The following is a 20,040-nucleotide window of genomic DNA, read 5'->3' on the forward strand; positions in this document are numbered from 1 at the left end:
GCAATTTCTTTTTGTTCAATATGCCACCAAGTAAATAGTTTATTCGGTGTATATATTTTTTTTCAATTTATTATAAAAAAATTACGTGATCGCCAAATTTATGGCGAAATAAACAATACAACAACTGCATGTTTTATATTCCAAGTACTTTTATTGGATCTTCTCCAAAAGCACAAAAAAAATTATAAAAACTAAACAAAAAACACAAAAATTGACTCGGAAAAATAATTGTTAATGGTGCATAAATATATATGAAAAAAATTGTACTTGTAATTAAACTAAACATCTGGTTGTAAATTGTTACAATAAGATTAATTATTCTATTTATAAAGAATTTAGAAAAAAACTACAATTTCTCCTTGTTGCAATAACTACACGTGTCAAAACAGCTGACGCCGCCTTGCCACTTGTTTTACATTTTCCTTATATAACCTTAAAATTTGATAATTAATTAATTTTACACAGAAAAGAAAAATACAAAATAATAACAAGTACTGTAAGTACAACGTTCTCATAAAAAATATATATTACATGGATGTGTATGTATATTTTGACATTTTAAGCTAAATCCGGTTTGCTTCTTAGTATCGGGGGATTTTTAAGAAAAACCTTAAAGGAAATAAACACTTTTATTGGGGTTTACAAATTGTAATTTATAAAAATTCCATGAATTAAGAAAACTTGTATTTTTAAATATTTAGTTATTTTAAAAATAGAAATTTAACAATAAATATTAAATGTTTCAGAATAAACTGATTCAAAGATGTTGGTAAACAAGTTAGACTCAGCGACAGCTGTATTAATCGAAAGCTTTATCCCCAGGAAAGAACAAATTGGACTTTCAGATTTTATAAATAAAGTTGTCGTCGAGTTGTTATAGCATATTAAACATGGCCACAAAGGGATTTTTCCAACTTCATAGCACGATATCTGGAAAACGTTATGTGACGGATAAATCCTAAGGCCAAAGTAGCACTCAGTGCTGCTCAATACTTTAGAACATTTAGTATAATTTGGTCTCTGGGTTAAAAATTTGTTGGTTTGTGTTATTGTCTTTACCATAATGCAGTAGTCGATAGAACATTTTGGAATATTTAAAAAAAAACGGAAAATTATATGAAATTATTTGTGATTTGATAATTTGATTGGACTTTCAAATGCCATAACAAATTTTTGGCCCAAATTGGCCAAAAAGAGTTTTTTTTAACATCATGACACGATATCTGGAAAATGTTGGTGTGAAGGACAAATTCAAAGGAACGATTCGGACTCAGCGCTTCTCAATCCTTTAGAATACTTTGGTCTCTGGTTTAAACATTTTTTGGTCTGTGTTATTGTCTTTATTATAATGCAGTATCGCCACGCCCAAATTGGCCAAAAAGAGGTTTTTTTCAAAATTCATGACACGATATCTGGAAAATGTGGTGTGATGGATAAATTCAAAGGAACGATTCGGACATAGCGCTGCTTAATCTTTTAGAAAAGTATATCCTAGATCTCTAAGTTAAAAATTTCTTGGTTTGCGTTATTGTCTTTATGATAATGCAGTAGTCGGTAGTACAAATTTTGGAAATATATTAAATAAAAACTGAAAATTTAATGAAATCATCTGTTGAGTTGGTTATTTGATTGGACTTTTATACAAAAGGTGTCTCCGCGCTGTTTTATCTCAACATGGCCATAAAGGGGGTTTCTAACTTCACGATATCTGGAAAATGTGAAGTGTTGGATAAATTCTGAGACTCAACACTGCTTAATCGTTAGAAATACTTAGTGTTCTCTGGTCTCTGGCTTAAAAATTGGTTGGCCTGTGTTAATGTGTTTATGATAATGCAGTATTTGGTAATGCAGTTTTCGAAAATATATTAAAAACTGCAAATTTAATGAAATTATTATTAAATTTGAAGCAATTTTTTAGACTCATTGAAAACCGTAAATTAAACATTTTATATATCAAACTGTAGGAAATTGTGTTTATTTTCCAATAATGTAAAAATCTCCTAATAAATCAGAAACTTGTGGATGAATTTTTTGTAAATGTCTGAATCTAAAAAAATATTTATATTTTGGATGCAACTGGTCACTTTGGTAATACAAATTTAAATTTTTTTCATTTGAAACGTTTGTTGTGTATTGAGCTTTTCGAAAAGTATAAGTACTTTAAGTATTTTCCTGGAAAACTCTTAGATATTTTAAAAGAATGAAAGTAATTTTTGGAAAAAAGTAGAAATATTGCTATTTTTGAACTTGAAAAGTCTATAACTTTTTCAGAGGTTTTTCCGAACTCTGGACCCATCTCCGGAGAGATTCAAAATGCCAACATCTCCTCTCTAGGTACTTATATCATTAACGGATTAACTTTTTAGAAATTGCAATTTTGTGATTATCATTAATTAATATCCAAAGAACTAGAAACCAGTTTATTTTTATTTTAGAGATCTGACATCTAATGCTTAAAAGATGTCAATCGATCCAATCCCCCTAGCAGCAGTATTAATCAATCCCTTCTCTTTAAAGGAATTCTCTGTCTGATACGAAAATATATTACAATTTTATTATGGTTTGGAAAAGTCTCAATACCGTATGCACCCACTTATTCAAAGTATCGATTATAATATAAATTAATAAAATGTGTCCACTATTTTTTTTATCAATTCCATTGATCAGTTAATGAAATTGTTTGTGTATCAAGAGGAAAAAAAAGTTTATAGGTCAATTCTTTATTCTATAAACAAAATCCACAAAAAAAAACATTAATAACAGACACGAGTACATTGAGGTATATATATATTTGCAACCAAACATATCGAGGTGTACCCGGCGATAAGCTACAAGACTAAGACAAATACAATTCAACTTTACAGCAACAACTAGTAAAAAAAGAACAAAATTCGAAAATTTGTTATTTAAATACAAATAAGTTCCTTTACATATATATGTATATCGTGAGATTATAAAAGTTTCCACTGTAGATTTCTTTATGGAATGTTTCTGTATGCAAAATATTTTAACCTGATAGTCGGAGTCAGCCATACAATAATACCAGTCTATAGAGAGAGCAAGATCGCCAACTTGTATATCTACAAGTGCATGTGATTTAAGAAATTGTGACGTAATATTATTTGTGACTGATCAACCACCAGCCATCCAACTCGACTGAACTGAACTGAACCGGCCTGCAAGTATTTTGTCTAAAGTTAAACAAATTCATTAAATGTTTATGTTTGAAAATACAAACAAAAAGCCAAAGAAATAAATAAAATAAAATACAATTCACTTTTTATATGAACAATTCTTTTTTTTTTATTTCTTCCTTTTGTCGTGGACCAATTAATTGATATTGTTTTTGCTGTTGTTGTTGTTGTTGCTACTGTGAATTAATAAAGCAAAATTCTTAATAGAGATGTGTAGAGTAGAGTATAGACGGGAAATGATCAGTAAAATAGTAGTGTTTTTTATTGTTTGTTTTTTTTTAGTCATACTTTGTATATCTTCATCTAAGATCTATCCCAACAAATTGGTTGTTGATATTGTACGGATGAAGAGCTACTTACTTACTTGCTACATACTTTCAAATACTAATGAACTGATCTTGAAAATATTTTGCTGCTGTAGTTGTATTCGTTAGTTTTATATAGATTTGGTTCAATTAAAATATGTGTTCTGTTTTTTTTTTTATTCATTTATTGTTATACAAGTGTATAAATATACAAAAAAAGAATATATATTCTTTATAATCATTGTCGTTGTATATACGGTTAAATAAATCGGTATTAGCAAGTCAAGGTCAATATCTCTTAATCAAGTATATGATCAATGACAATGACCGATTACTTTGAATTGAAAATGATGTGAAATATACGAGTGTTTATTTTTCTTAATATTTTTTTAATTCTACCCCGTACTTGATGTTGGGCAGTTTTTTATATTAATATATAAGTTATAATCAATTGCAATTACAATAACAGGTTCATTATTAAAACGATATAAAAAGAGTCGTATACTTTTTGTGGTTTAGTAGTTAAAAACGACTTAAGAATTGCTCTATAATGATAATGTTTTGAGAGAAGATTGTCTCGCTAGAGTAATACAAATGGATCCCTTGTTGTTTAAGGGACTTTACAATGTAAGGTTTGCTTTAATATAGGGATTTAGTGGGTTTATGGGGTCTAGTGGAAATCGTGGACCGATGTTACTCATTTTCAATATAAAACAAACTTTAAAATAATTGTCAAAAATTTCAACACCCAATCTTCTTCTTTTGGGGTCCTATCTTGAATTGAACAGACGGATAGACAGCAGATCATCCTAGAATTGTAAAAGGATCTATAATATAACATAAGATATACATATAGAAGTAAGCAAGATAGTCTTAGAATCGTAAAAGAATCCAGAATATAACATAAGAGAGACATACAGATATAATATCGTCTTAGAATCTTCGGGATATAAGACAAACAGATGGTCATCTTGAAATCGTATATATCCAACAAAAAGAAGATCGCCTTAGAATCTTATAAGGATTCACTATATGACATTAGACAGATATACAGGCGGACAAAAGATCATTTTAAAATCTTATAAGTATCTAGAAAATAACATAAGACAGACATCTAAGAATCTTAATAGGATCCAATGTGTAACATAAGACAAGCAGAAAATCGTTTAAAGATCTAGAATATAATATAAAACAGGCAGAATATCGGTTTTAAATCTAAATATGGATAAAGAATATAAAATAGAAAGAATATCGTTTTGGAATCGTATAAGGATCCAGAATTAAACAGAAAGACAGATCTAGAATATAACATAAAAATCTTATAAGGATCTAGAATATCCAGAATCCAGAAAATAACATAAAACAGACAGAAGATCGTCTTAGAATCTTATAAGGATCTAGAATATAACATTAGGCAGACAGGCAGAAAATCGTCTTAGATTCGTATATAGATTTAGAATATAACATAAGACTGACAGAAAATCGTCTTAGAATCGTTTAAAGTGCTAGAATATATGTATCATAAGACAGAAAGAAGACAGTCTTAAAATTTTACATGGATCCAGAATATAACATAAGGCAGATAGACGGAAGATCGCCTTAGAATCGTATAAGGGTCCAGAATATAACAGACAGACACATAGAAGACCGTCTTAAATCTAAAATATAACATTAAAAAGATTATGGTCTTGGAATCTTATAAGGATCTGGAATATAACATGAGAGACAGATGAGCGTCTTCGAATCTTATAAGGATCCAGAATATATCATAAGACAGACAGAAGATCGTCTTAGAATATAACATCGTCGTAGAATCATATATAGAGTTAGAATCGTATAGGGATCTAGAATATAACATAAGACAGACCGAAAGTCCTATAGGATTAATAAAATAATATAAGACAGTCAGAAGACCGTCTTAAAATCTCACATGGATCTAGAATATAACATAAGGCAGACAGACGAAAGATCTCCTTAAATAAAGATCCAGAATATAATAGAAATGACTAAATCGTCTGAGAAACATATAACGATCGAGAAATAAACGTTTATGGGTCTGCGTTGCTTTGATCTGGATTTCTAAATCTGTTCATAATAAAAGGATTCAGAATATAGCATACAACAGACAAAAGTATGCAATCAGACACACGGACATGACTAGATCGTCTTAGAAATTTATAACGACCCGGAAATAAACGTTTGTGAGCCTGAATGCCCGGATTTCTAAGTCTGTTCATGATAAAAGGATCCAGAATATAACATAAGACAGATAGAAGAATACAATCAGATACACGGACATGACTTGATCGTCTTAGAAACTTATAACGACCCAGTAATAAACGTTTATGGGTCTGCGTGTTTTTGATTCGGGTCTTTTAGTCTGTTTATGATAAATGCTTGAAAATATTTTGATTTTGTATCCAGTATTTTAATATCGGAGATAGGAACAACTTTGTTGAGATCATATCAGACCCCTGAAACAGAATGATAACGACACCGATTAAAACGTTTGTGTGTCTAAGTGTCTGTGATCGGTGTCTGTTACACTGCCCATGATCAAAGTTTAAAACCATTTTAATTATGAACTTAGTATTTGAATATCGGAAATCGAAATAACTATGTGTAGATTAGCTCAGACCCCTGAAACAGAATGATGAAAATTGGTTAATTTTGATTTCTGGTTTAAGTTAAACATGAGGGAAGTTAACTGACACAAATCTAGTCTGGGTACTGATTCTTTTGGGGTGTAGAAATCGATTTTGGTTTAAACATTATATGATGGGGATCTAACAGTTTAACATAGTGATAACTGAAGAAGCCTACCTAAACTCCCTACTGTAACGTGCATACTATATCCATAAAAACGCAATTAAAATAATTACAATTATGTCAAATAAAAAACCAAATTATGCACTTTTAAATTTATTTTATTATTATTTAAAAACGTATCATGCTTCATATTTTATTAAAAAAACTTCAACCTTTTAATTGTTAATTATGTGGTTTTCATAAAAATTAAAAAAATCTACAACAAATCAACTACCGTAAAATAAAACCCCGCCACAGCAGCAGTAAACCAGACATCAATATCATTTTCAGATTTTTTTAATAGCCACTAACATACAAAAGAGTTTATATGGTAGAATGGTAGTTGGTCGTTCGGTCGCTCGCTCCGTCATTCATTTCATTATTTAAATTTAGCAATTTAAACTATTTTGTTATTTAGCTTTAATAACAAAATTTGTTTTAATTATAAACAGTTTTAAATAATTTTCCAATTTGTTGGTTTGCAATTACTAATATTCTTTTGGTTTTTTTTTTCAATTTGGTTCAGCTTGGTAAAATTTTCATAAAAGAAAGTGCCTGAAAGCTGCGTGTTGCAAAAATAAATAAATAATAAAACAGTTTGCCACAAATTACATACATATTGCCATTAAGTTGCCAAATACATTCATATAATATTCATATACATAGTTATTATTATAATATTTGTTTAAATTTTTAAGCTAAAATGTAAAAGATTTATTTTTACTACAAAAAATAAAGGTAAAATTAAACAATAATCTAATTTTCTACAAACATGCTAAAAATAAAAATTGTTAATTATTAATTAGTATGAATTTATTATTATGAAAAAATTATATAAAAAAATCCTTCAACTGTTTTTAGCAGAAATGTTTAAATATTAGCTTTAAAATTTCAATTGCTATAATTTATTTAAAAAAAATGTTAATGACACTTTCCGTTTAAATTGTCATAATATCCCAGTATTGCACAATTTATTTTTAAATTTCAACTCGTTTTGTTAAAATATTAATTTGTTCCTGTTATTTTATCTTATGATTAAATGATAACCGCAGAGTGAGATTTATTATTCCAATTATGGATCGAACTTTCCAGTGTTAATACCCTACACCACTTTATTGGGTTTGTGCTGATGTTTGTAATACACAAAAATATTCTTCCTATACCTTTAAGTATACCAATCGGCTTAGAATCGTTTTCTTTTTGGACGAAACCTATTGAAAATAGTTAAAATCGGTTCATTATTTCACCCAGTCCCCCATATAATACAACCTCCGAAAAGGGCTTTTGAGCTCATAATTATGTTAAATATACCTGTATATCGATAAAAAGCGGCACAACTAAGTTTTATTCAGGCTTGATGTCTGGCTTAGCCTAACTTCCATACAAAGTCCCCTTCAGAAAATGACTTGAATATCCAAAATTCACTTATAAACACTATAATCGCAATGAATTTCAGCGCAAATAAATATTATATAAATCTCACAAAATTTTGTCGGGATCGGTCCATATTTACCGCTAGCTTCCATATAAAGCCTCTTTTAGAAAATATGTTTTTCGTCCATAAGTTGCTTAGATACATCGGAAACAAGGTAATATTGAATATAAATGATAAAAAGAAATCATTTTGCCTTTGTTATAGTCCATAGTGGACCGATCTATGTAAAATATTATATAGATTTTGATTCTTATGACATTTGTATCATTCGAATGTCATCGCATTACCGGTATTTTTAAGTCAGTTATGAACATTAACGTCATTTTCTGACGGGTCCTTATATATACTCTAAGTTCATGAGATTTTAACCCGTATTCTGGAGGGCACTTGATTTGCAGCTTACTGAAATCTTTTTTGGAACCCAATTCAATTGGAATGTGATTAAATCGGTCGAGTAGAAGGCCAAAAATATACGATAATGTCCAAATGAAAGGAAATACATTTTACCTAAAATATATCATTTAAACGTCCCGACTATGTGGTCAATGAATGGTAGAAATATGTTGGACCGATAAAAATTTTCGAATTAAAATATATAGAAAACGTTCTGCCGAATACCGGAAGGAATGATTTAAGGAATTGATCGCAAAATGGTTCAAACCGTTTTGATATGAACTTATTAGGAAAAGATATCAAAAGTTAAGTAGGTAGACTATTATACATGAGGTTTAAAACCCCAAAAAGATTTGTGGATAGACTACTTCTAGTCGGAGGTTTAAAATGGAAAATAATCTTCTGCACTTTGAATATCATAGAACAGATTACAACTCAGGCTTTATGGTCTCTTTTCAGCCTCCATAATGAAGCTTGCAAATCTGGAATTCGCCTACCGAGAATTGACAGTTTTTAAACTGGTGACCTGGAAGGTCAGATCATTTATAAATGGCTAATATATTCAAGTAGATGTCTGTGGGTCACCAACTTTTGCTTTGAGGTCATTATACCTAACAGAGATCTGTTCAGTTTTGAAATAAATGGTGAAACTGACTTGGGCATTTGTGGTCCTAATTTCTAGACTTCCATTCCCAACCTTTCTTTGGTATTTCACAAGGTTAAGGTAGGGAAAGGTGTTACTCGTGGGTTAAATCCAAACATGTTCACCACTGGATAGCCATAACAGACAAACAGAACGTTTTATAATGTTATCAAAGGGAAAATCGCTAAACGTGACCTGCGACATATACTGCGTAATTGGGTCTCGCAGAACAAAATCTTTGGGCGCGGCCTTACAAAGAACATCACGAACCTCTCACCTATTAAGTCTGCTATTTTCATGAATTTCTTGTTGTTCGGTTGCTACAGCTGTCGCTAAGTTGACAATCTTTGGCCGAGTAAGACTCGGGTCGTTCCGGAGCGAAGATACAAATGTCGTAGAAACAATGCGTGACCTTAACCCGTTATGGTGACCTAACTGGCTGCATAAAAGATCGGGTTGCAATCTTTGCTACAATTCTAATCTAAATTCTCGCATTCCTTTACGATTTATCATGTGATAACATTATCGGAATTCAAAACACATTTGATATTGAAATTTGATTCCGATTGTAAAACTCATGCGATAAGATTTTAAACAAATCGGTCTTGAAGTGAATATCAACTAATGAGGCAAAGAATGGCAACAGTTTTCTCCCATATAATGTGTCAATAATTGACTTAATTCAATCAGTTTAGAGAAACATATTAGTTACGTTATGTCAGCTTTTGTTTAACGTTTTATTAACCCATTAAAGCATTCGATATAGGGATTAATATAGAGACTGCTGCTGCAAATATGGATTAAATTATATATTTACAAAATTAAGAGGGTTAAAATTCAAATTTAACCCTCTTCAGACTTTAGGAGACACAATTTAAGTTTTCTATATAATTTGCAAAAGTTTTTAATTATTTTTGAACAAAAATTTAATAACAATTTACGACACAAACAGTTGAAGAACTTTTAATAAAAATAGAAAACTTTTAAATTTTTAAATAAAACTAAAAAAAAGTTTTTAAAAAGTTTAATTGAAATAGTAATAAATATTTAGTTTAGTTTTTTTAGGTGGTGTAGCAAAACAATAACATATTTATTTGTTGGTTTTGAATACTTTTTTTATTTAGTTCAATTAAATTTAATAATTGTTGTTAAAATTGTTGTAATAGATTTGAGAGATTAATTACTTTAATTAAATAGTTGTAGTTAAGTTGTTTATAGATTTAGAGAGAAGTAAAAGTTAGAAAATACAATTTGTAAATAAAAGAAAAAGAAATTAATTAATAAAATTAAATATAAATAATTAATGATAAGTTTAAAAATGGATAGAAGAAGCATACACAGGTGTTGCAGTTAAAAAAAAGTTTTTTACTAATGACCTTACATTAATTTAAGTATTTTGTTTGTTTATTTAAGTTATTTAGTTTAAAAAAGGGGGGAATTTGTTAAAGGGAGGAGGGTTTTAATTTTAATTAATTGCATTTTTTTTGTTAATTTATTATAAAATATTAAAAAAATGGTAGAAGAGTAGGATAAAAATCAAAGTTAAAGTACAACTATTTTAGCGTTAGTACCTTCGCTGTTGAGGTCAATAACTTCAGTTCCATCATTTACAAAAATGCACGCTTTTTGAGTTGCACAATCAATCATTCAATCAATCAACACAATCAACTATTTCTTTTTTATTTTTTTGGTTTTTCTTTAAATTATTTATATTTTTTTTCTTTGCTCTTTTTTTATATTATTTTGGATTTTGTTTTTGCATTTGCTTGTTCAAGTGTGTTTTTGCTTGTCTTTTTTATTTTATTTATATTTTTGTCTCTTTTATTTTTATTCTGTAAAACAAATTAAATTATTTTTTATAAAATATTTTGTGAAAATAATAAATATTTGAAATTTAAATTATTAAATGGGAAAAACAAGTAATCAAAAAAGTAGACAGTGAAACATAAAATAATAATAAAAAAATTGAATAAAAAATGGCCTAAAATTTGACAGCTTTAGCAGGAAAATGTTTGAGACAAATTAGTTAGAGAGAGAGAAAGAGAGAGGGTTGGTGATTATAAGGGATTTAAGATAATTTGCTGTTTGACAATTTGCTTTAAAATCAATAACAATTTATGGCTAAAGTGAGTAACACAGCGATAGCGCCACACAGCTAAGGACTAGGAAGGAACATTTATGAAAATTGACTGTTAGGTTTATAGCAACAAATATTTAATAGCAGCAAATAATTAATTATAACTAAAATGCTATATTTTCCATATATTATTCTTTAGGTTGTGTGGATTTTCTTAACTAATTTTCTTAAGCCAAATTAAAAAGAACTTAAAACAAAAAATAATAAAATAAATAAAAAATACGTATACTAATAATAAAAATCAAGGGATTAGTGGTGTTGTATAGTCTAACGAGATACCATTTACATTCAAACAATTGTTTGAATGCCTAGCACATACACACACACAAGTAATTAATACCTTGTTTGTAGTTATGGAGTTGTTTTAGCCAATTAATATTTGATTTTTTTTTTTTGGACTATTGGTCTTGTTAGAAGGACATAATTTATTTATTTTCATCATATCAACTTTCAATAATATATGTATTTGTAACTAATTAGCTATTAAAACTACATATTTATTAATAGTTATTTTGGTAAATTAGTTCCTATAGATTATCAGCTAATAGTTATGAAATACCTAATATTAATACATATAAATATAAATTACTAGAATATATCTAAATCGAAATTTTTTTATTACACAACTTTTTAGAAAACACTTTTTTGCAAAATATTAGTAATATTCTAATCAAAATCTGTAAAGATAAAGTCTAGTCAATCCTCTACTCTATAGTCTAGTCTATACTCTAGTCTATATTCTAGTCTATAGTCTAGTCTATAGTCTAGTCTATCGTCTAGTCTATAGTCTAGTCTATAGTCTAGTCTATAGTCTAGTCTATCGTCTAGTCTATAGTCTAGTCTATAGTCTAGTCTATAGTCTAGTCTATAGTCTAGTCTATAGTCTAGTCTATAGTCTAGTCTATAGTCTAGTCTATAGTCTAGTCTATAGTCTAGTCTATAGTCTAGTCTATAGCCTAGTCTATAGCCTAGTCTATAGTAGTCTATAGTCTAGTCTATAGTCTAGTCTATAGTCTAGTCTATAGTCTAGTCTATAGTCTAGTCTATAGCCTAGTCTATAGTCTAGTCTATAGTCTAGTCTATAATCTAGTCTATAGTCTAGTCTATAGTCTAGTCTATAGTCTAGTCTATAGTCTAGTCTATAGTCTAGTCTATAGTCTAGTCTATAGTCTAGTCTATAGTCTAGTCTATAGTCTAGTCTATAGTCTAGTCTATAGTCTAGTCTATAGTCTAGTCTATAGTCTAGTCTATAGTCTAGTCTATAGTCTAGTCTATAGTCTAGTCTATAGCCTAGTCTATAGCCTAGTCTATAGTCTAGTCTATAGTCTAGTCTATAGTCTAGTCTATAGTCTAGTCTATAGTCTAGTCTATAGTCCTAGTCTATAGTCTAGTCTATAGTCTAGTCTATAGTCTAGTCTATAGTCTAGTCTATAGTCTAGTCTATAGTCTAGTCTATAGTCTAGTCTATAGTCTAGTCTATAGTCTAGTCTATAGTCTAGTCTATAGTCTAGTCTATAGTCTAGTCTATAGTCTAGTCTATAGTCTAGTCTATAGTCTAGTCTATAGTCTAGTCTATAGTCTAGTCTATAGTCTAGTCTATAGTCTAGTCTATAGTCTAGTCTATAGTCTAGTCTATAGTCTAGTCTATAGTCTAGTCTATAGTCTAGTCTATAGTCTAGTCTATAGTCTAGTCTATAGTCTAGTCTATAGTCTAGTCTATAGTCTAGTCTATAGTCTAGTCTATAGTCTAGTCTATAGTCTAGTCTATAGTCTAGTCTATAGTCTAGTCTATAGTCTAGTCTATAGTCTAGTCTATAGTCTAGTCTATAGTCTAGTCTATAGTCTAGTCTAGTCTATAGTCTAGTCTATAGTCTAGTCTATAGTCTAGTCTATAGTCTAGTCTATAGTCTAGTCTATAGTCTAGTCTATAGTCTAGTCTATAGTCTAGTCTATAGTCTAGTCTATAGTCTAGTCTATAGTCTAGTCTATAGTCTAGTCTATAGTCTAGTCTATAGTCTAGTCTATAGTCTATAGTCTAGTCTATAGTCTAGTCTATAGTCTAGTCTAGTCTAGTCTAGTCTAGTCTATAGTCTAGTCTATAGTCTAGTCTATAGTCTAGTCTATAGTCTAGTCTATAGTCTAGTCTATAGTCTAGTCTATAGTCTAGTCTATAGTCTAGTCTATAGTCTAGTCTATAGTCTAGTCTATAGTCTAGTCTATAGTCTAGTCTATAGTCTAGTCTATAGTCTAGTCTATAGTCTAGTCTATAGTCTAGTCTATAGTCTAGTCTATAGTCTAGTCTATAGTCTAGTCTATAGTCTAGTCTATAGTCTAGTCTATAGTCTAGTCTATAGTCTAGTCTATAGTCTAGTCTATAGTCTAGTCTATAGTCTAGTCTATAGTCTAGTCTAGTCTAGTCTATAGTCTAGTCTATAGTCTAGTCTATAGTCTAGTCTATAGTCTAGTCTATAGTCTAGTCTATAGTCTAGTCTATAGTCTAGTCTAGTCTAGTCTATAGTCTAGTCTATAGTCTAGTCTATAGTCTAGTCTATAGTCTAGTCTATAGTCTAGTCTATAGTCTAGTCTATAGTCTAGTCTATAGTCTAGTCTATAGTCTAGTCTATAGTCTAGTCTATAGTCTAGTCTAGTCTAGTCTATAGTCTAGTCTATAGACTAAGTCTAGTCTATAGTCTAGTCTATAGTCTAGTCTATAGCCTAGTCTATAGTCTAGTCTATAGTCTAGTCTATAGTCTAGTCTATAGACTAAGTCTAGTCTATAGTCTAGTCTATAGTCTAGTCTATAGTCTAGTCTATAGTCTAGTCTATAGTCTAGTCTATAGTCTAGTCTATAGTCTAGTCTATAGTCTAGTCTATAGTCTAGTCTATAGTCTAGTCTATAGTCTAGTCTATAGTCTAGTCTATAGTCTAGTCTATAGTCTAGTCTATAGTCTAGTCTATAGTCTAGTCTATAGTCTAGTCTATAGTCTAGTCTATAGTCTAGTCTATAGTCTAGTCTATAGTCTAGTCTATAGTCTAGTCTATAGTCTAGTCTATAGTCTAGTCTATAGTCTAGTCTATAGTCTAGTCTATAGTCTAGTCTATAGTCTAGTCTATAGTCTAGTCTATAGTCTAGTCTATAGTCTAGTCTATAGTCTAGTCTATAGTCTAGTCTATAGTCTAGTCTATAGTCTAGTCTATAGTCTAGTCTATAGTCTAGTCTATAGTCTAGTCTATAGTCTAGTCTATAGTCTAGTCTATAGTCTTCTAGTCTAGTCTATAGTCTAGTCTAGTCTATAGTCTAGTCTATAGTCTAGTCTAGTCTAGTCTATAGTCTAGTCTATAGTCTAGTCTATAGTCTAGTCTATAGTCTAGTCTATAGTCTAGTCTATAGTCTAGTCTATAGTCTAGTCTATAGTCTAGTCTATAGTCTAGTCTATAGTCTAGTCTATAGTCTAGTCTATAGTCTAGTCTATAGTCTAGTCTATAGTCTAGTCTATAGTCTAGTCTATAGTCTAGTCTAGTATAGTCTAGTCTAGTCTATAGTCTAGTCTATAGTCTAGTCTATAGTCTAGTCTATAGTCTAGTCTATAGTCTAGTCTATAGTCTAGTCTATAGTCTAGTCTATAGTCTAGTCTATAGTCTAGTCTATAGTCTAGTCTATAGTCTAGTCTATAGTCTAGTCTATAGTCTAGTCTATTAGTCTAGTCTCTAGTCTAGTCTATAGTCTAGTCTATAGGTCTAGTCTAATTTTTTTAGTCTAGTCCTATAGTCTCGGGTCTATAGTTATAGTCTATAGTCTGGTCTATAGTATAGTCTATAGTCTAGTCTATAGTTAGACTAGTCTGAATTCGATTATATAGTCCAGTCCAGTCCTGTCTGTAGTTCCATTCTACATCTATTCAAGTCTGTAGTCTGTTGCCAACTCAAAGAAAGTTTTAAACATTTTGCATTTTTTTCATACACATATTTTTTAAAACCGTACTACCGAGTACCGCCTTAGCGTTATGTGGACAATAATCAACAAAGTTGTGATATTGATACGTAGAAAGGAAATATTGAACATTTTATATCTCTATATCTAGTATAGGAAATTATGTGTACTTTTCAAAAGTGTAAAAATCTCTTAATAAATAAACTCGTGGAGACTTGTGGATATAATAGTTTTCTAAATTAAATAAAAATAATTCCCTTTTAATTTTTCATCTAAAACTATAAAACATTCTTTTTGTAATTGTATTTTTTCTATAAAATCTATTACATTTAAATAATAACAGGTGTTGGAGTAAAAAATACTTAAATAAATATAAATATGTATTTTGTATGTCTAACATTATTAAATATTAAAAAACTAACTAACTCCATTACACAACTTATGGCTAAAAATACATTTCCTGTGATATATTTATATTAAATATTTTAAAAACACAAAAATGTGTTAAATAAAATATTTGTGTAAAGCTCCCTGAGGGTTAATAAATACTATATGTAAAGGGAGGTGGAGGGTTTAGTAAGGCACTGAGGCCATTTAACATTTGTAGTAGTTGGAATTGGCTAAAACAACTCGGTAGTTACTGTTTCCTTTTCATTTTCTTTTTTCTACGACATTTTGACATAATAACATTTTTTTAATCAATTGTTTTTTGTAGATCTTTTACAACATGTGTTACAATTTTCTTTTTATTAGTTTTAATTTAGTTTTTTCTTCTTTTTTTACGTTTTTATAATTTTATTAAATTACCACCTAAAATATACTAATTCAACTATAACAAGTAATGTTTTTTAAACAAATAAAGTAAAAAATAAAATTATTATTTATTAAAAAAAATAACTATTAAGGTATTGAGTTAAACAACAACAATATAACATTTATTTAATTTTTTTTGTATTTATTATTTTGTTTTTTTTTTTTTTTTTTTTTTTGTTTGTTTTATAACAATTAAACAACCTTACAACAACATAAATCCATCAAAAACTTAATAAGAAAATTAAAAAGAACAAGAAATTTTTAAAAAAGTAGCAACATAAAATTTATAAAGGGGGATTTTATTGCGTTTAAATTAAAACAAAACAAATAATAATTATGTTAATTTGTAGTTAATTAAAAAAACACCAAACACCAGTCTGTAGTCTAGTATATAGTCTAGTCTATAGTTTAATCTATAGTCTAATCTATAGTCTAGTCTATAGTCTAATTTATAGTCTAGTCTCTAGACTAGTCTATAGTCTAGTCTATAGTCTAGTCTATAGTCTAGTCTATAATCTAGTCTATAGTCTAGTCTATAGTCTAGTCTATAGTCTAGTCTATAGTCTAGTCTATAGTATAGTCTATAGTCTAGTCTATAGTCTAGTCTATAGTCTAGTCTATAGTCTAGTCTATAGTCTAGTCTATAGTCTAGTCTATAGTCTAGTCTATAGTCTAGTCTATAGTCTATAGACTAGACTATAGTCTAGTCTATAGTCTAGTCTATAGCCTAGTCTAGTCTAGTATATAGTCTAGTCTATAGTCTAGTCTATAGTCTAGTCTATGGTGTAGTTTATAGCGTAGTCTATAGTGTAGTCTATAGTCTAGTCTATAGTCTAGTCTATACTCTAGTCTGTAGTCTAGTATATAGTCTAGTCCATAGTATGGTCCATAGTCTAGTCCATAGTCTAGTCCATAGTCTAGTCCATAGTTTAGTATATAGTCTAGTGTTATGTGCTCTATAGTCTAGTTCAATAGTCTAGTTTTAATCTAGTCTATAGTCTAGTCTATCGTCTAGTCTATAGTCTAGTCTATAGTCTAGTCTTAGTCTAGTCTATAGTCTAGTCTATGTCTAGTCTATAGTCTAGTCTATAGTCTAGTCTATAGTCTAGTCTATAGTCTAGTCTATAGTCTAGTCTATAGTCTAGTCTATAGTCTAGTCTATAGTTCTCGTCTATAGTCTAGTCTATAGTCTAGTCTATCGTCTAGTCTATAGTCTAGTCTATTAGTCTAGTCTATAGTCTAGTCTATAGTCTAGTCTATAGTCTAGTCTATAGTCTAGTCTATAGTCTAGTCTATAGTCTAGTCTATAGTCTAGTCTATAGTCTAGTCTATAGTCTAGTTATAGTCTAGTCTATAGTCTAGTCTATAGTCTAGTCTATATTCTAGTCTATAGTCTAGTCTATAGTCTAGTCTATATTCTAGTCTATAGTCTAGTCTATAGTCTAGTCTATAGTCTAGTCTATAGTCTAGTCTATAGTCTAGTCTATAGTCTAGTCTATAGTCTAGTCTATAGTCTAGTCTATAGTCTAGTCTATAGTCTAGTCTATAGTCTAGTCTATAGTCTAGTCTATAGTCTAGTCTATAGTCTAGTCTATAGTCTAGTCTATAGTCTAGTCTATAGTCTAGTCTATAGTCTAGTCTATAGTCTAGTCTATAGTCTAGTCTATAGTCTAGTCTATAGTCTAGTCTATAGTCTAGTCTATAGTCTAGTCTATAGTCTAGTCTATAGTCTAGTCTATAGTCTAGTCTATAGTCTAGTCTATAGTCTAGTCTATAGTCTAGTCTATAGTCTAGTCTATAGTCTAGTCTATAGTCTAGTCTATAGTCTAGTCTATAGTCTAGTATAGTCTAGTCTATAGTCTAGTCTATAGTCTAGTCTATAGTCTAGTCTATAGTCTAGTCTATAGTCTAGTCTATAGTCTAGTCTATAGTCTAGTCTATAGTCTAGTCTATAGTCTAGTCTATAGTCTAGTCTATAGTCTAGTCTATAGTCTAGTCTATAGTCTAGTCTAGTCTAGTCTATAGTCTAGTCTATAGTCTAGTCTATAGTCTAGTCTATAGTCTAGTCTATAGTCTAGTCTATAGTCTAGTCTATAGTCTAGTCTATAGTCTAGTCTATAGTCTAGTCTATAGTCTAGTCTATAGTCTAGTGTCTATAGTCTAGTCTATAGTCTAGTCTATAGTCTAGTCTATAGTCTAGTCTATAGTCTAGTCTATAGTCTAGTCTATAGTCTAGTCTATAGTCTAGTCTATAGTCTAGTCTATAGTCTAGTCTATAGTCTAGTCTATAGTCTAGTCTATAGTCTAGTCTATAGTCTAGTCTATAGTCTAGTCTATAGTCTAGTCTATAGTCTAGTCTATAGTCTAGTCTATAGTCTAGTCTGTAGTCTAGTCTATAGTCTAGTCTATAGTCTAGACTATAGTTTAGTCTATAGTTTAGTCTATTGTTTAGTCTATAGTCTAGTCTATAGTCTAGTCTATAGTCTAGTCTATAGTCTAGTCTATAGCCTAGTCTATGGTCTACTCTGTAGTCTAGTCTATAGTCTAGTCTATAGCCTAGTCTATGGTCTACTCTATAGTCTAGTCTATAGTCTAGTCTATAGCCTAGTCTATAGTCTAGTCTATAGTCTAGTCTATAGTCTAGTCTGTATTCTAGTCTATAGTCTAGTCTATAGTCTGTAGTCTATAGTTTATAGTCTATAGTCTACAGTGTATAGTCTAGTCTATAGTCTTGTCTAGTCTATAGTCTTGTCTAATCTATAGTCTTGTCTAGTCTATAGTCCAGTCTATAGTCTATTCTGTTCTATAGTTAAGTCTGGTCTATAGTCTAAAGTCTAGCCTATGATCTGGTTCATAGTCTGGTATATTGTCTGTTTTTGAAAGTATGAAATACAGAAATCAAATATTTCTTCAGACCTTTCTGATTAATTCGAATTAAAACTTTTTGTACTTTTATCCCAGATCATGTTATAATAATTTGAAAGAGTTGTTGGTGTTTTTTTTTTACAAAAATGAATAAATTAAAAAAAAAAACAAATTAATAATATAAATATATGCTTAAGTTTTTATATGTATAAAAAACAACATTTAAATGTAACAATGTTAATAATAATGTTTTTATTATGTTCGAAATGTTCTTCTACATACCATTGGTCGGTGTATGTTCCAAATGCTCCAGGTCCACTTACTCTTCGTTGGGTGGTTGGTTTAACGTGCATTTTACTCTGACGTTAAATTTAAAAAACATTTACGCTCCTTCCGCTATGACAGCACAATGTTTTTCATATAATTATTATTAATAATATTATTATAATTATTGTTGTTGTAATAAATAAACATATTTATTATATTTCTTTTGTTTAAATTTTTTCAAAAAGCGAAAAATGTTTTGTTTAGTCCACACAAAAAAAAAACACAAAGAAAATCAGAACAAACGTAGAAGTAACAAAAAAACGCAACTTTTTTGTTTAAAAATCAATTAACATTTAAGTATTTTTTCATTTTAAATTTTTTTAAAATATTATTATTTATGAACGTTTTTAACGAGTAATTAAATTTAACAGCATTTTTTTCAAGCTTTTGAAAATCATTAAGTAATTAAATTATTTGTTTTTATATTTATTTAATTTTTTTCCTGTTAAGTTTTGAAAATATTTTATTGATATTGTTTTAAATTATATTGCTTTCGATTATTTTGTGTTGTGTTCTTTTGTTTAGCTGTTTTTCTTATTTAAATTCAGTTTTTTGGTATTTATTTTTTAAAGTTCATTTTTATTTTTAGGTGGGCACAAGATGGGATTTTAACTAAATTATTATAATTTTCAATATTGTTTTTGTATTGTTGTTTGTATGTGTTTATGTTTGTATATATGAAAAATTATGTAACATATTTTTTAATAGCAAAGCACTGAATGATTCAATTTTAAGATTTTATATATTTTTTCAAAGATAAACTGTTGAATAGGTAGATGTTTATTTTGTTTATTAGTCCATAGTCTAGTCTAGAGGCTAGCCTATAGTCTAGCGTTTAGTCTAGCCTATAGTCTAGTCTATAGTCTAGTCTATAGTCTAGTCTATAGTCTAGTCTATAGTCTAGTCTATAGTCTAGTCTATAGTCTAGTCTATAGTCTAGTCTATAGTCTAGTCTATAGTCTAGTCTATATTCTGGTCTATAGTCTAGTCTCTAGTCTAGTCTCTAGTCTAGTCTATAGTCTAGTCTATAGTCTAGTCTATTAGTCTAGTCTATAGTCTGGTATAGTCTATTCTATAGTCTAGTCTATAGTATAGTCTACAGTCTAGTCTATAGTCTAGTCTATAGTCTAGTCTATAGTCTAGTCTATAGTCTAGTCTATAGTCTAGACTATAGTCTAGTCTATAGTCT

General features: G+C 29.4%; 1 protein-coding gene across 10 annotated transcripts in view; it reads right to left on the minus strand.

Annotated features, from left to right (window-relative positions):
• LOC119616127 overlaps positions 1 to 19,070 on the minus strand; it is a 66,258-nt gene extending 47,188 nt beyond the window's left edge. For 5 of the 10 annotated variants that reach the window (XM_037972348.1, XM_037972347.1, XM_037972345.1 and 2 more), the window contains exon 1: positions 18,807 to 19,068. In XM_037972348.1, coding sequence (XP_037828276.1) covers positions 18,807 to 18,877 — 71 coding nt within the window. In that variant the 5' untranslated portion in view covers positions 18,878 to 19,068. Of the gene's footprint in view, positions 1 to 18,806 lie in introns of all 10 variants that reach the window. The other 5 variants (XM_037972346.1, XM_037972344.1, XM_037972343.1 and 2 more) reach the window with 2 other exon arrangements.
• Between the last annotated feature and the right edge of the window lie 970 nt (positions 19,071 to 20,040).

The sequence above is a fragment of the Lucilia sericata genome, unplaced genomic scaffold (genome assembly GCF_015586225.1).
Source record: "Lucilia sericata isolate MDLA Ls3-8-SP2 unplaced genomic scaffold, ASM1558622v1 Contig000058F_arrow, whole genome shotgun sequence".
NCBI classification, from domain to species: domain Eukaryota; kingdom Metazoa; phylum Arthropoda; class Insecta; order Diptera; family Calliphoridae; genus Lucilia; species Lucilia sericata.